Raw genomic sequence first — 16,586 nt, 5'->3', positions numbered from 1 at the left:
CAAGACAAAAACATTGTATAAAGTTGTTTTTTTCCTATGACATAAAGTTAAATTGTGTATCACAATTATTGCCTGTGGAATAATTTATAGCTGAAATAGTCAAGATACTTGTCTAACCATATTTATTTGTTACAAATATTTATCATTCTTAGATTTTCCCAAATTGTAACTATAAATATTTTAACAATAATTTGACAAAATTATTTAAACAATTTCATGCATTTTAATAAACTATTTTTCAATTATAGGTAGGCTATGTGTGGTAGTGAATTAACCTTCTTTATGAAGGATATTTTAAATCTAGATTTACTAATCCAAGTTGTCAAAATTTGGGAAATTATTGTGCCTAACTCTTGTATCTAATATATAGCAGGACCCATAATTTGTGCATTTTCAATGAAGGATTAACAATAACTGTTTTTTTAGGAAGAGTAAACATTTACTTTTCAAAATAGCTGTGCTTTAATACTTTGAAGAAACACCTAATTGTTTTCTTAAAACCAATCTATTAATACGTGGCTCATTTTTTTTTCTCTTTTTCTTCTTTCTCTATTCTGCTTCCTTGGATGCTTTCCCAAAGGAGGACAAAGTGGTTAGAATACATACTTTCTTTTCTATCATTTGTTATTGTATTGTTGTCAACTTTATTAAGTGAATATTGCACCTAGTGTTGTAGATAACTATATTTTACAAAGAAATTATATACCAAGAAGAGCTCATATCCAGTTATCATGAAAAAAAATGAACATTTAGGAGAATTACAGAATTTGATATTAATAGTTAAAGTCTGGATAGTTTGAGTTCATGATGGCAGTGAAACTTTAATATAATTTATATCACTGAAAGCTCATTTATCTGCTTAACTCTGAGTTTTGATGATTATTACATCTGCTTTCGGAAACAATAAATTCGAATGGGCTCTACCTTTTTCAGCATGCAAAGGCAGGTAATTTGAAACTTTATTGCAGAAGGAATGGAATACACTTAGTAGAGAGAATGGATCAATTCAAGTAAAGAGGCCAAAGTATAATTATTTTTCTATAGAACACAAGTAGCAGAGTTGTCATATTGAACCACATTTTGCCTTTGTCTTCTCCCATGCATATGAATAACTTCTTAGAAGAGTAAACGGTCACTTTTAACTCTTATCAACTGTAGAAACCACAGAGGCTTTTTGTGCCTGGGAAGATAGGCTCCAAGTAGAATCTTTAGTCAGCCTTTCCTTTGTATACATACTGTACACCTTCATTTGGTGTAAATTACAGCTTCCTCACAGCTCATTAACCTACCAACATGAGACTGAAACAATGAGTCTTTCAGGTTCAATATATCAACTGAGCTGCCTTTGTTCAAAAATTTTAAAGCTTATATGTTACACTGCAGTGCATAATTAGCAAGCATGACATTAAATTGAACATTAATCTGTGTTTTTAAACTTGCTAGTATATTTTCATTGATTTTTTCCTATGGCAAAGAAATAGAGTTGAAAAATTATATAGGATAATCTATTTTTGCTATTTATTTTTGCCTGTACCATTGATTGTATGTGGGATAATTTTAGGGGCTATTACTATAATGCCAGTTTCATCAATATTATTACTTTGAGTCTACAGTCAAAACATGAATAATTTTAAGTTTCTTTAAAGAGCAAAGTATAAGTAAATAATGCTGATGTTTAGGCAGATTTGATGATAAGATTTAAACTACTCTCCTGTAGGGCTAGCCAAACTCACTGTCCCTTTGACAGCACTTCCAATAATGGTAGATTATTTGTGATTATTATGATTATACTGTAATGAAAATACAGGTAGATTTTGTGGACTCAAACCAAAAGTAGAGTGGAAAGACCTGTAAAATATAATCACTCAATTATTTTCTTCACTTTGGTTAGAATACATATATCTATCACATTATTTGTAAGTACTCTATCATAATTTCTTTAAAACCCATTTTAGCCTATTGAAGCAGTTCAATGAATGGCCTTTCTAGTAAGGGAAACTGAAGCCACATTTTGTCTTAGCCATGTCAAAGAGAATAACTATTAAATGAAATACTTCATTGCCAGTTCGTTTCCTATTCCTCTGAGCTCTTTTATTTTTAGCAGAGAAATAATAATTTACATGTGTGTGGTATTGGTATGGGTAGAAAGGGAAGGGAGATAAGAGTGAATAAAACTTTTCTAAAAGTAATCTTCGTCTTGATCAATATAGTAATAATGAATTCTACTTGATACGTTAAATTGGTCAAGAAATGTGATTAAAATACTGGAATATATGACATGAAGTCCTAAGAATAGCTAACGTATAAATATTCCCTTTGTGAAATTCAGCAAAAAGTATTATCATATTTTCCATACCAGCAATATTTTATTTTAAAACTTCATCCTCAGCCTAAATCATATCTAGATTTTGTATTTACTTATGAAGAAAATGGCTATCACAAAGAATGACTTTGTAATGGGCATATGTAATGGTTGATAAAAGAAAACTATGTTGTCAAGTGCAAACTCTCATTGGTAAAATTATGATTGTATTTTTTATTCATTAAAAGCCCTCCTTGAAGCCTAAATATATAGGAATTCTGTAAAATTTCCCATAGCCTGTTTAAATTGTTTTTATCTTTGTTTTGCTATTTGGTGGTAGAGAATTGAATTTAGATAGCTCTCTTGATAATATTGAACACTTTGCTGCTGCTAAGCCAACTGAATTGAATCCTGCAAATTTAATTCCTTTGGGAGTTCCCATAAATTTTCATCACTATTTGTTTAGTAGGCAGGATTGGTTGATGAATATAGCAACTAAAATGAACTTGCAACATTTCTAGTTCATTTTTATTTTCACAAAGTGTTATGTTTTATAAGTTAAATGAATAAAACTTTTCTAAAAGTAGTTTTATAAATTTTTTTGTATTAAGGTAAAAATAATGTTTTTATATTAAGGTAATAAGGCACTAAATTGACAAAGTTACAATTTTTAAACTAGTTTTTGTATAACTGTCCATTTGTGTTTGTTTTAAGACATCATACTAAATAATATGTTAGTAAATAAATATGCTTTAATAGAAAAGACATGAAAGGTGGGAATTGACTTGGATGGGACAATATGTTGGTTTGAGTGGTACAGTGCCAACTGAGTTTGAATCCAGCTGTTGTAAGGTGTTGTCTGTGGGATGGTTGATTCTTTTTTTAAAAATATTTTGTTTTACTTTAGATTCAGGGGTACATGTGTAGATCATACAGGGTTGTTGCATAGGTGCATACACAACCAGGTGGTTTGCTGCCTCTATACCCCCTTTGTCTATATCTGGCATTTGTCCCCATGTTATCCCTCCCCACCCTCCCCACCCCCCTGCTTTTCCTCCTCATCCCCCCACAACTGCCCCCAGTGTGTGATGCTCCTCTCCTTGAGTCCAGATGTTCTCACTGTTCAACACCCACCTATGACTGAGAGCAAGAGGTGTTTGGTTTTCTGTTCTTGTGTCAGTTTGCTGAGAATGATGGTTTCCAGATTCATCCAAAACCCACAAAGGACACCAACTCATCATTTTTTATGGCTGTGTAGTATTCCATAGTGTATATGTGCCACATTTTCTTTGTCCAGTCTATCATCGATGGGCATTTGGGTTGGTTCCAGGTCTTTGCTATTGTACACAGGGCTGCAATGAACATACGTGTGTATGTGTCTTTATAGTAGAACAATTCATAGTTCTTAGGGTATATACCCAGTAATGGGATTGTTGGGTCAAATGGAATTTCTATTTCTAGGTCCTTGAGAAATCGCCACACTGTCTTCCACAGTGGTTGAACTAATTTACACTCCCACCAACAGTGTAAGAGTGTTCCTATTTCTCCACATCCTCTCTTATACCTGTCTCAAGATTTTTTAATGATCACCATTCTAACTGGCATGAGATGATACTTCAATGTGGTTTTAATTTGCATTTCTTTAGTGACCAGTGATGACAAGCATTTTTTCATATGTGTGTTGGCCTCATATATGTCTTCTTTTGAAAAGTGTCTGTTCATATCCTTAGCCCACTTTTGAATGGGGTTGTTTTTTCTTGTTGTATATCTGTTTTAGTTTTTTGTGGATTCTGGATATTAGCTCTTTGTCAGATGGGTAGATTGCAAAAATTTTTTCCCATTGTGTTGGTTGCTGGTTCGCTGTTGTGTATCTGTTTTAGTTTTTTGTAGATTCTGGATATTAGCACTTTGTTAGATGGGTAGATTGCAAAATTTTTTTCCCATTCCGTTGGTTTCCGGTTCGCTCTAATGATTGTTTCTTTTGCTGTACAGAAGCTCTGAATTGTAATTAGATCCCATTTGTCTATCTTGGCTTTTGTTGCCATTGCTTTTGGTGTTTTAGTCATGAATACCATAAAAACACTAGAAGAAAATGTAGGCAAAACAGTCCAGGACATAGGCATAGGGATGGTTGATTCTTAACAGCTTAAAAACATTACTTTCAAAGACTCAGTTCTTAAATACCAAAGTGATGATTTGTTTTTTCTCTGGCTAACATTAGATAAAGGCAGCCAAGAATAATAACCATTTTAAAAAATGATTTGCATGATTGCATTAAATATTTATTCTTATTATGAAAAATCTTCTCAGAGTTATCTGTATTTAGCTCATGGCATGATGAAGCATATGATCCTAATTTACAACCTTCAGTCTTTTGAAAAAGTGATTGTAAGAGTTTGCCTGCACCCACTTTTATATTTTCCATTTTTTGTCTGGATGCTTTGGCAGATATCTTTAACAAAAATTATCTTTAAGATTCTTCCCAGAAAAATAACATAGGTCTATCTAGTTTATAAATATAGACAAATATATCATAAAGAAATTTTAGAATTTATCAAGAGGAGAACTTTTATTTGGCAATTTAGCTGATTAGATTTTACAAGTTATCTGGTTTTGCTGAACTTATACTAGAAAGGAATAAAACATCAAATTGCAGAAACTTTTATGTAAAATAATTCAGAAAGCTGTGAATTTTTTATTACATGTCTGTTTTTGAAATTTGCTAGCCTGTTTTAACCTCTTTCATTCAGTATTACTATTCTTTAAACTTCATAAACTTATTGCATATTATCAAAATCCTGGTTAGTCTTGGTTTGTATCTTCCCCTATCATCTTTCAGTACAGTTATAAAATCTGTTTCAATAAATTATAATTTTTCAAATCAATATTAAATAAAGATTAATAGTAGAACTATGGGAGCTGCCCAAGGGTATAGAAAATTAGCCTCTTATAGTATAAGGAGAGGCTGTAGTAGAAATAGCTTCCAAAAAGCTAAAGACCATGGAGAAAATTCCTTGCTGGGCGTGGAGCAGAGAAGAAAGGGAGTTGGTTGTGGCTTAAGAGCGACAATCTGTTGCTGTTCTTATAAAAATTTAGTAGAGTTTCTTGAATAAATGTTTCTCCGTTTGCTGGCTGTTTTTTAAAAAATTATTATTAGTTATAATTGTTTTTCTGGGAAGAAGGGTCTGTAGAGCTCCTCACATTAGCAGTCTGGAGCTACTCAAATACACTCTTCATAGTTTTGTTTTAATTCATCCATTCACATATTGATTGATTGATTTTTGAGACAGAATCTTACTCTATCACCCAGGCTGGAGTGCAGTGGCACAATCACAGCTTATAGTAACCTAAACTTTCCAGTCTCAAATCATCTTCCCACCTCAGCCTCCTGAGCAGCTAGGACCACAGGTGTGCACCACCATGCCTGGCTAATTTTTTAAAAACAAATTGTAGTTACAGGGCCTTCCTGTGTTGCCCATGCTGGTCTCAAACTCCTGGGCGCAAGCAATCTTCCTGCTTTGGCCTCCCAAAGTACTGGAATTATAGGTGTGAGTCACCATACCCAGGATTTAATTCATTTTTAAAATTTATTTGTTGACTGTCACTGGTAGTCTTATATATAATTATTTTTATTTCAAAATTACTATCTCATTCTTTTCAATAAATGCATTTTACATGGTAATACATGCCAAGATGCTCTCTTTTTGTTCATTTTAATATAAAACTTGTTTGTATTCAAGAAAATTCAATTGCATTTCATCCTTGAGCTTACTTTTGTTTAACCAAGCAGCCACTAAAATTAATTATTATAATTAAGAGTAAAGTCTATTCCTTGGCTAACATGAACTCATTCACTTATTCATTTATTCAGGGACTTTTAATTTAATTTTGTTATGACTACATTAGGTTAAATGGTTAATATACAAGGTAGATAATAAATACTTTTTTGCTAGCTTATTATTTAATAAATTCAGTTTAAATGTGTATCTATATGCATCTGTATTCTTGTAGTATAACTATAATGCTATATTTATGCATAATAATTTTAAGGAATGTTAAATTAAAGAGTAAATAGAATTGCCTCGGATTTCCCCTTACTGTTCAGGATGACAACTGTTTAGTACTTCAGTCAACATCCCACCAAATCTTTTAGTACCAAAAGCATCTTGTGCCCATTTGCTTATAAGCCACATGTCTACCAAACCATGACTAGTCCTTGTATTCTATGTATTAAAGCAGTTTGGAAGATATTTTTAAAATTTCGGAAAATATGTTCTAAACTTATTAGTTTTTTTAGTTACTTTTAAAACTTTAAAAGTGTGTTCTAAATCTTGTGACCATAACTTGAAATTAGATATGTAAATCTTTAAAAGAACTTGTTTTTATATATGGCTTTACTGAGGCATTTAACAAATACATTTACTCATTTACCAATTTATTTTGTTGTTGTATGTGTATATGCAATAGTTTTTTCATATATAAACTTCAACAGCAAATATTTTATTTTCAGAAAGTTTGAATCACTTTCTGAATCACTTGAATCACTTTATAATGTTGGCAAAATAATTTTGTTCGTTTATGAACATCTTTGTTATAAAAGACTTAATTTGTATAAAAATCAATCAAGTGTTTTTATTCACCAATAAAATGCTGTTATAGCAAATTATATGGGAAAAAGTAGAAAACTAAATCTTTCATGGAAAAAATAATATGCCTGTGACTCTTCAACTACTTCTATGGAATTTGAAAACGTCTGTGTCTTTTAAACTTCATGGAAACACAGAAGAGTCACAATGTCAATCATTGGGCCAATATGCAATTATAATGTTTTTCAGTACAAGCTAAACCAGGAATGACAATCACATGGAGAAGAGACACTTGATGGACAGTATTACAGAAGCTTCTAGGTAGGGCAGTAAGTCAAGCCTCAGATCGTTAGTTGGGATTTTTCTTGTTTTGTTTGTTGCTGTTTTTTGTTTGTCGTTTTTTGTTTTACTTTTAAACATGATTGAAACTTGTATTACTTTTTACAATTACTTTGTTAAATTATGTGTCACACTAGTAAATGATAGTTCCCCATAAAATATATCTTCTGAAATCTATGTATTTCACTTCTCTTTAAAATTTACTGTTGCTAGAGATGCTTAAATTATTATTAGATATCAAAAGACCATTTGGGAGGACTCCTGTATAGAAAGTTTATACATCAAATGTGGATTGGATTCAGTTACCAGCTATCAATAACTGCCAACTTCCCTTAGTATATCTTTCTCTTATACACTTTCATACCTATTTTTAGTTTCTCTCAATGTCGAAGTACTTTTTGTCAAACCTTTTCCAATTTATGAAGAGCTGTTTATCAAAGGGCCAGAGCAACGCAAATGCCATCCTCCATGCAGAGTGCTCCCTGAGTGTCCCAGCCAGAGTTAGCTCTTTCTGCACCTTTTACACTTCTTCATTATAACAGATTTCATTTTGATTTGTGAGTTTCTGGCAGATAAGGAAAGAATATATATACCCTTATATACTGAGCACCTGGCTTGAAGAACAAATAACAGAACATAAATCCTGTTGGGTAATAGAAATGAAATACGGCTGGGTGCAGTGGCTCACACCTTTAATCCCAGCACTTTGGGAGGCTGAGGTGGGTGGATCACCTGAGGTCTGGAGTTCGAGACCAGCCTGGCCAACATGGCAAAACCCTGTCTCTACTAAAAATACAAAAATTAGCCAGGCATGGTGGCAGGTGCCTGTACTCCCAGCTATTTGGGAGGCTGAGGCAGGAGGATTGCTTGAACCTGGGAGGTGGATGTTTCAGTGAGCCAAGATTGCATCACTGCACTCCAGCCTGGGCAACAGAGTAAGACTCCATCTCAAAAAAAAGAAAAAAAAAATGAAATGCAAAGTTAGGTGACAGTATTGTTTTGTTGCTTAAAATAATTCAGTGGTGATGATGTGGTCAAAGAACAATTAAAAACAATGGAACTGGGCAGAGCCCAGTTAAGGGGTTGTGAGAAGACATTTATACAAAATATACCCAATTTCTTTCATATTTGTTGGGAAAATGCTAATTAAATGAGAGAAGATACAAGTTTGTTTCAATTCTGACATATTGTATGTGTTAATAGTGGTAGATGCAGTAAATCATTCTTAGAAACTGATGTTTATTAGGCATGTCTTTCTTTTTTTTTTATTGCATTTTAGGTTTTGGGGTACATGTGATGAACATGCAAGATTGTTGCATAGGTACACACTTGGCAGTGTGGTTTGCTGCCTTCCGTCCCCTCACCTGTATCTGTCATTTCTCCCCATGCTATCTCTTCCCACCTCCCCACCCTCCACCCCTCCCTCATTTCCCCCCAACAGACCCCAGTGTGTAGTGCTCCCCTCCCTGTGTCCATGTGTTCTCATTGTTCAACACCCACCTATGAGTGAGAATATATGGTGTTTGATTTTCTGCTCTTGTGTCAGTTTGCTGAGAATGATGGTTTCCAGGTTCATCCATGTCCCTACAAAGGACGTGAACTCATCGTTTTTGATGGCTGCATAATATTCCATGGTGTATATGTACCACATTTTCCCTATCCAGTCTATCATCGTTGGGCATTTGGGTTGGTTCCAGGTCTTTGCTATTGTAAACAGTGCTGCAATGAACATTCGTGTGCACGTGTCCTTGTAGTAGAATGATTTATAATCCTTTGGATATATACCCAGTAATGGGATTGCTGGGTCAAATGGGATTTCTATTTTTAGGTCCTTGAGGAATCGCCACACTGTCTTCCACAATGGTTGAATTAATTTACATTCCCACCAACAGTGTAAAAGTGTTCCTATTTCTCCACATTCTCTCCAGCATCTGTTGTTTCCCGATTTTTTAATGATCGCCATTCTAATTGGTGTGAGATGGTATCTCAATGTGGTTTTGATTTGCATTTCTCTGATGACCAGTGATGATGAGCATTTTTTCATATGTTTCTTGGCCTCCTGTATGTCTTCTTTTGTAAAGTATCTGTTCATATCCTTCTCCCATTTTTGAATAGGCTTGTTTGTTTTTTTCTTGTAGATCTGCTTTAGTTCTTTGTAAATTCTGGATATCAGCCCCTTGTCAGATGGGTAGGCTGCAAAAATTTTTTCCCATTCTGTTGGTTGCCGATTCACTCTACTGACTGTTTCTTTTGCCGTGCAGAAGCTGTGGAGTTTGATTAGGTCCCATTTGTCTATTTTGGCTTTTGTTGCCATTGCTTTTGGCGTTTTGGTCATGAACTCCTTGCCTACACCTATGTCCTGAATGGTTTTGCCTAGATTTTCTTCTAGGGTTTTTATGGTGTTAGGTCTGATGTTTAAGTCTTTAATCCATCTGGAGTTAATTTTGGTGTAAGGTGTCAGGAAGGGGTCCTGTTTCTGCTTTCTGCACATGGCTAGCCAGTTTTCCCAACACCATTTATTAAACAGGGAGTCCTTTTCCCATTGCTTGTTTTTGTCAGGTTTGTCGAAGATCAGATGGTTGTGGGTATGTTGTATTCCCTCTGAGACCTCTGTTTTGTTCCATTGGTCTATATCTCTGTTTTGGTACCAGTACCATGCTGTTTTGATTACTGTAGCCTTGTAGTATAGTTTGAAGTCCGGTAGTGTAATGCCTCCTGCTTTGTTCTTTTTGCTTAGAATTGACTTGGCTATGCGGGTTCTCTTTTGGTTCCATATGAAGTTTAAGGTGTTTTTTTCCAGTTCTGTGAAGAAGGTCATTGGTAGCTTGATGGGAATAGCGTTGAATCTGTAAATTACTTTGGGCAGTATGGCCATTTTCACGATGTTGATTCTTCCTAACCATGAACATGGAACGTTTCTCCATCTGTTTGTATCCTCTCTTATTTCGTTGAGCAATGGCTTGTAGTTCTCCTTGAAGAGGTCCTTTACGTTCCTTGTTAGTTGTATTCCTAGGTACTTTATTCTCTTTGTAGCAATTGTGAATGGCAGTTCGTTCTTGATTTGGCTTTCTTGAAGTCTATTCGTGGTGTATAGGAATGCTTGTGATTTTTGCACGTTGATTTTGTATCCTGAGACTTTGCTGAAGTTGTTGATCAGTTTCAGGAGATTTTGGGCTGAGATGATGGGGTCTTCCAGATATACAATCATGTCATCTGCAAATAGAGACAATTTGATTTCCTCCTTTCCAATTTGGATACCCTTTATTTCTTTTTCTTGCCTGATTGCTCTGGCTAGAACTTCCAGTACTATATTGAATAGGAGTGGTGAGAGAGGGCACCCTTGTCTAGTGCCAGATTTCAAAGGGAATGCTTCCAGTTTTTGCCCATTCAGTATGATATTGGCTGTTGGTTTGTCGTAAATAGCTTTTATTGTTCTGAGATACATTCCGTCAATACCTAGTTTATTGAGGGTTTTTAGCATAAAGGGTTGTTGAATTTTGTCAAAAGCCTTCTCTGCATCAATTGAGATAATCATGTGGTTTTTGTCTTTGGTTCTGTTTATGTGGTGAATTACGTTTATGGACTTGCGTATGTTGAACCAGCCTTGCATCCCTGGGATGAATCCTACTTGATCATGGTGGATGAGCTTTTTGATATGCTGTTGCAATCGGTTTGCCAGTATTTTATTGAAGATTTTTGCATCTATGTTCATCATGGATATTGGCCTGAAATTTTCTTTTCTTGTTGAGTCTCTGCCGGGTTTTGGTATCAGGATGATGTTTGTCTCGTAAAATGATTTGGGAAGAATTCCCTCCTTTTGGATGGTCTGGAATAGTTTCAGAAGGAATGGTATCAGCTCCTCTTTGTATGTCTGGTAGAATTCAGCTGTGAACCCATCTGGACCTGGGCTTTTTTTGGGTGGTAGGCTCTTTATTGCTGCCTCGACTTCAGACCATGTTATTGGTCTATTCAGGGTTTTGGATTCTTCCAGGTTTAGGCTTGGGAGGATGCAGGTGTCCAGGAATTTATCCATTTCTTCCAGGTTTACTAGTTTATGTGCATAGAGTTGTTTGTAATAATCTCTGATGATGGTTTGGATTTCTGTGGAATCTGTGGTGATATCCCCTTTATCGTTTTTTATTGCATCAATTTGGTTATTCTCTCTTTTCTTTTTTATTAATCTGGCTAGTGGTCTGTCTATTTTGTTGATGTTTTCAAAGAACCAGCTCCTGGATTTATTGATTTTTTGAAGAGTTTTTTGTGTCTCTATTTCCTTCAGTTCTGCTCTGATCTTAGTTATTTCCTGTCTTCTGCTAGGTTTTGAGTTTTTTTGATCTTGCTCCTCTAGCTCTTTCAATTTTGATGATAGGGTGTCAATATTAGATCTCTCCCTTCTTCTCATGTGGGCACTCATTGCTATATATTTTCCTCTAGAGACTGCTTTAAATGTGTCCCAGAGATTCTGGTATGTTGTGTCTTCATTGTCATTGGTTCCGAAGAACATCTTTATTTCTGCCTTCATTTCATTGTTTATCCAGTCAACATTCAAGAGCAAGTTGCTCAGTTTCCATGAAGCTGTGCGGTTCTGAGTTAGTTTCTGCATTCTGAGTTCTAACTCGATTGCACTGTGGTCTGAGAGACTGTTTGTTATGATTTCTGTTCTTTTGCATTTGCTGAGGAGTGATTTATTGCCAATTATGTTGTCAATTTTAGAGTAGGTGTGATGTGGTGCTGAGAAGAATGTATATTCTGTGGATTTGGGGTGGAGAGTTCTGTAAATGTCTATTAGGTTTGCTTGTTCCAGGTATGTATTCAGGTCCTGGATATCCTTGTTGATTTTCTGTCTGGTTGATCTGTCTAATATTGACAATGGGGTGTTAAAGTCTCCCACTATTATTGTGTGGGAGTCTAAGTCTCTTTGTAAGTCACTACGAACTTGCCTTATGTATCTGGGTGCTCCTGTATTGGGTGCGTATATATTTAGGATCGTTAGCTCTTCTTGTTGCAGTGATCCTTTTACCGTTATGTAATGTCCTTCTTTGTCTCTTTTGATCTTTGTTGCTTTAATGTCTATTTTATCAGAGATGAGAATTGCAACTCCTGCCTTTTTTTGCTCTCCATTTGCTTGGTAGATCTTCCTCCATCCCTTTACTTTGAGCCTTTGTGTATCCTTGCATGTAAGATGGGTTTCCTGGATACAGCACACTGATGGGTTTTGGCTTTTTATCCAATTTGCCAGTCTGTGTCTTTTGATTGGGGCATTTAGTCCATTGACATTTAGGGATAGTATTGTTATGTGTGAATTTGATACTGTCATTTTGATGCTACCTGGCTGTTTTGTTGGTTAGTTGATGCAGATTCTTGATTGTGTTGATGCTCTTTTACCATTTGGTGTGTTTTTGGAGTGGCTGGTACTGGTTGTTCCTTTATATGTGTAGAGCCTCTTTCAGGAGTTCTTGTAGAGCAGGTTTGGTGGTGATGAAATCTCTGAGTGCTTGCTTGTTCACAAAGGATTTTATTTTTCCTTCACTTATGAAGCTTAGTTTGGCTGGATAGGAGATTCTGGGTTGAAAGTTCTTTTCTTTAAGGATGTTGAATATTGGCCCCCAATCTCTTCTGGCTTGTAGGGTTTCTGCTGAGAGATCTGCTGTGAGTCTAATGGGCTTCCCTTTGTGGGTAACCCGACCTTTCTCTCTGGCTGCCCTTAGCATTTTCTCTTTCATTTCAACCCTGGTGAATCTGACGATTATGTGCCTTGGGGTTGCTCTTCTTGAGGAATATCTTTGTGGTGTTCTCTGTATTTCCTGGATTTGAATATTGGTCTGCCTTGCTAGGTTGGGGAAGTTTTCCTGGATAATATCCTGAAGAGTATTTTCCAGCTTGGATTCATTCTCTTCATCACATTCAGGTACACCTATCAGACGTAGATTAGGTCTTTTCACATAGTCCCACATTTCTTGAAGATTTTGTTCATTCCTTTTTGTGCTTTTTTCTCTGTTCTTGCCTTCTCTTTTTATTTCATTGAGTTGATCTTCGACCTCTGATATCCTTTCTTCTGCTTGGTCAATTCGGCTGTTGAAGCTTGTGCATGCTTCACGAAGTTCTCGTGTTGCGTTTTTCAGCTCCATCAATTCACTTATACTCCTCTCTATGCTGTCCATTCTCGTCAGCAGTTCATCCAATCTTTTTTCAAGGTTCCTATTTTCTTTGCGTTGGGTTAGAACATGTTCTTTCAGCTCATTGTATTTTCTTACTACCCACCTTCTGAAGTCTGATTCTGTCATTTCATCACCCTCCTTCTCCATCCGGTCTGGTTCCCTTGCTGCTGAGGAGTTGTGATCCCTTTTAGGAGGAGAGGTGTTCTGGTTTCGGGAGTTTTCATCCTTTTTGCGCTGGTTTCTTCCCATTTTTGTGGGTTTATCCACCTGTTGTCTGTCTCTGTCCCAGGGAGTTGGAGCTTTATGAGTTTCCGTTGCACTACTGCCTTTTTTGATTTTTCTTTCAGGTCTGACCCGCCCAGCTTGCAGCACGCCTAGCCACTGCCTGCCCGCAGGGGCTTTGCTGAGCTGCTGTGGGCTCCGCCCAGCTGCCCTGAGCTCTTCCCTGTAGTCCTTTTTATATGTGCGTAGGTAGAACTGTCTCGGCAATGGTGGCCCCGCCTCTGTATGGCGGATTCTCTCAGTTGTGGCAGGTTGCCTCGGCAATGGCGGGTTGCCTCGGCAACGGCAGCCTGCCTCCGTAGGGGTGGAGAGTCTCAGTAATGGCGGAAGCCCCTCCCCCACGGAGCGGGACCGTCCAGGTTCAGCTGTGCTTGGTTTGGAGGGCTCAACCCAGAGGGTTTCCAATTACTGTTTTGTTTTCGTTGTTGTTGGGGGTGGAGGGGTGGGACCAACTGAGCCTGATCACCTGGCTCCCTGACTCAGAGTCTTTTCTTTTAAGTTGAACGACCCCGCGCTCCGGTCGCTTGTTGAAAAGGCGCTGGGATCTCCCGTGCTGTGACTCACTGAGTCGGCTCGAACTGTGGCGCCGACTCCTGGCGTATTTTTTGCCTAGGAATCTCCTGGCCTGACTCGCTATTTCAGATGAATGGGCAACTCTGCCGTCTCAGGGCTCTGCTCGCCAGCTAAGAGGGCTCCCAGACCAGTGGCTTTTGTACGGAGAACCGCAGCAACAGGGCGTGGTCACAGCAGCCGTGTGGGCGGAATCAGCCCCACAGGTGCCAAAACAGCCGCACCGGCTGGGACTGCGACGCTGGCGACCCCCTCTGCCTGGGTATCTCCTGGTCTGTGGGCAATAAGAGTTCATCTGGAAATGCGGCGTCCACTCACCCTCTGCACTTTCACTGGGAGCTGAAGTCCTGAGCTGTTCTTAGGCGGCCATCTTTCCAGCATTCCTCTAGGCATGTCTTTCTTAAACACTAGACTGATCACAAGGCCTAATTCCTGTGCTGTTTATATCAGAGATTCCACAATGGCCTTATCATTTGCTGGTGTCAGCCCAGTTGCATTCTATTTTTTTTGCTGTTTTTGGTTCTCTTTTGGTTTTTTGAGACAGGGTCTCGCTCTGTCACCCGGGCTGTAGTACAGTAGCACGATCAGGGCTTCCTGCAGCCTTGACTTCCCTGGGCTCAGGTCATCATCCTACCTCACCCTTCTGTTACTGGGACTGAAGTGGAATCTCCTGTAGCTGGGACTTAGGTGGTTGAGGTCACCTTAGCTTCCTGTAGCTGGGACTACAGGTGCCCACCACCACACTTGGCTAATTTTGTGTGCATATGTGTATGGAGTTTGAGGTTTCACCATGTTGCTGAGCCTAGTATGGAACTTGTGGGCTCAAGTGGGTTCTCCTGCCCCTGCCTCCCAAAAGCTAGGAGTACAAGTATGAGCCACTGGGCCCTGCCCAGTTCCATTGTTTGTAATAGTTATTCTTTGACCACATCATCACCACTGAACTATTTTAAGAAACGACATTGTCACCTAACTTAGTATTTCATTTCTACTGTCTACCAGCATCATATGTTTTCTTATTTTTTATTTAAAGTTCTCTCTTTTAATGGAGATTGAGGAAACAAAAGACTATCCTCCTGCCCTTACTGTGGGTTAACTACAAGTCAATGTATCTCATTTTTCCCTAACAATATTTGATTCTGTCTTCCCTCTATCTTTGAAATTTTACTGGCAGCACCCAGGGTGTTTGCAACCTCAGAACCAGGCTTTCCACAAGCCCACCTGACCCCAGAGCCACAGCTGCAGCTCCTGCCCTGCTTTCATTACAGCGATGGGCAGGCTGGCATTGGGACACCCGCTGCCACTGCCTGGGTACTGCTATGTGTTCCAGCCAGCCAGGGCAGCTGCTGGGACCACCCCTCCATTTTAGTATCCAAATTCTTCTAAGTTCTGCCATGGTGGTATTCTGGTGGAAAAAAAGAACCGTTTGGCTGTTTTTTAACTGCCTGGAACCTAAGCTCCTGAATTTTTTTTTTTTTTTTTTTTTTTTTTTTACTGTAGTTGAGTTATCTCGTTTTTGTTTTTCTTCCCCAAGGGGGAAAATCTATATGTGAAGAGTAAAAGTTGTGATGCTAAGATGAATTAGTGGATATGGTGCATAAAAGGTAATAAGAAATGTGTAAAATAAAGTAAGAAATTGTATAATTAGCACTTCTTGTGTTTCCACCTCAAAACTATTATTTAAAAGGCAAAGTAATTTTGATGAGTCTGTTTTGGATGTCTTTAATGTTTCTTTGTATTCAAGATAAAAGAAAAAATGTATAAAGATATGGATAATTGTCAGTTTCTTATCAAAGTTGCCTAGTTCTTTGTGTGTTCTTTTGATCTGAAGGCATGTCTTTCTTTAGCCTTGATCATTGTTTCTCACCTACCTACTTTGACTTCTCCTTTCTATTACCCAATGTATGTTGAATTTTCTGTACCTACCTTCTCATACTTTTTCTCGTCTTCTTCACCACCTTCAATTAGTAATACTTTTCAAAATCTCAAAGCTAGTCTTACATGATTATTCATCCAGGTAAATTTGAATAATCTGAAAACAAAATTTTGTGATATAAGGTTGTCCTGTTTCCATGGAAGAAATGTCTTCTCATAACCTCTTAAGGATATGAATTACAGTTTTCTTTTTAATGTATTTTTTCCAAATTCTTATAACACTGTATAATATGGCTGTTTTTTAGAGAAACATTTGCTCTGATTCCTCAGAAAAGTTCCACTTTTTCAAGTTTTCATCCATTGGTTTATTTCTGGAATTTTATGTTGATCTTTTCCTAAATTTTAGTTTTAGGCAAAGAGGAGAGTTTTACTTTTTTATGTCTCATCTGACCATTTCTTGAAAAGTCCATAAATGAT

General features: G+C 37.2%; 1 protein-coding gene across 27 annotated transcripts in view; it reads left to right on the top strand.

The window, feature by feature from the left end:
• RIMS1 (regulating synaptic membrane exocytosis 1) overlaps positions 1-16,586 on the top strand; it is a 521,656-nt gene that overhangs the window by 220,533 nt on the left and 284,537 nt on the right. For 26 of the 27 annotated variants that reach the window (XM_074398079.1, XM_074398078.1, XM_074398076.1 and 23 more), the window contains exon 4: positions 581-592. The exons of the other annotated variant lie outside the window; for it this stretch is intronic. In XM_074398079.1, the coding sequence (XP_074254180.1) occupies positions 581-592 (12 nt within the window). The remainder of the gene's footprint in view (positions 1-580; positions 593-16,586) is intronic. 27 annotated transcript variants of the gene reach the window in all.

This window comes from Saimiri boliviensis, chromosome 4 (assembly GCF_048565385.1).
Source record: "Saimiri boliviensis isolate mSaiBol1 chromosome 4, mSaiBol1.pri, whole genome shotgun sequence".
Taxonomy (NCBI): Eukaryota; Metazoa; Chordata; class Mammalia; order Primates; family Cebidae; genus Saimiri; species Saimiri boliviensis.
The sequence above is the reverse complement of the archived record's forward strand: the minus strand, read 5'-3'. Positions and strand labels throughout refer to the sequence as shown.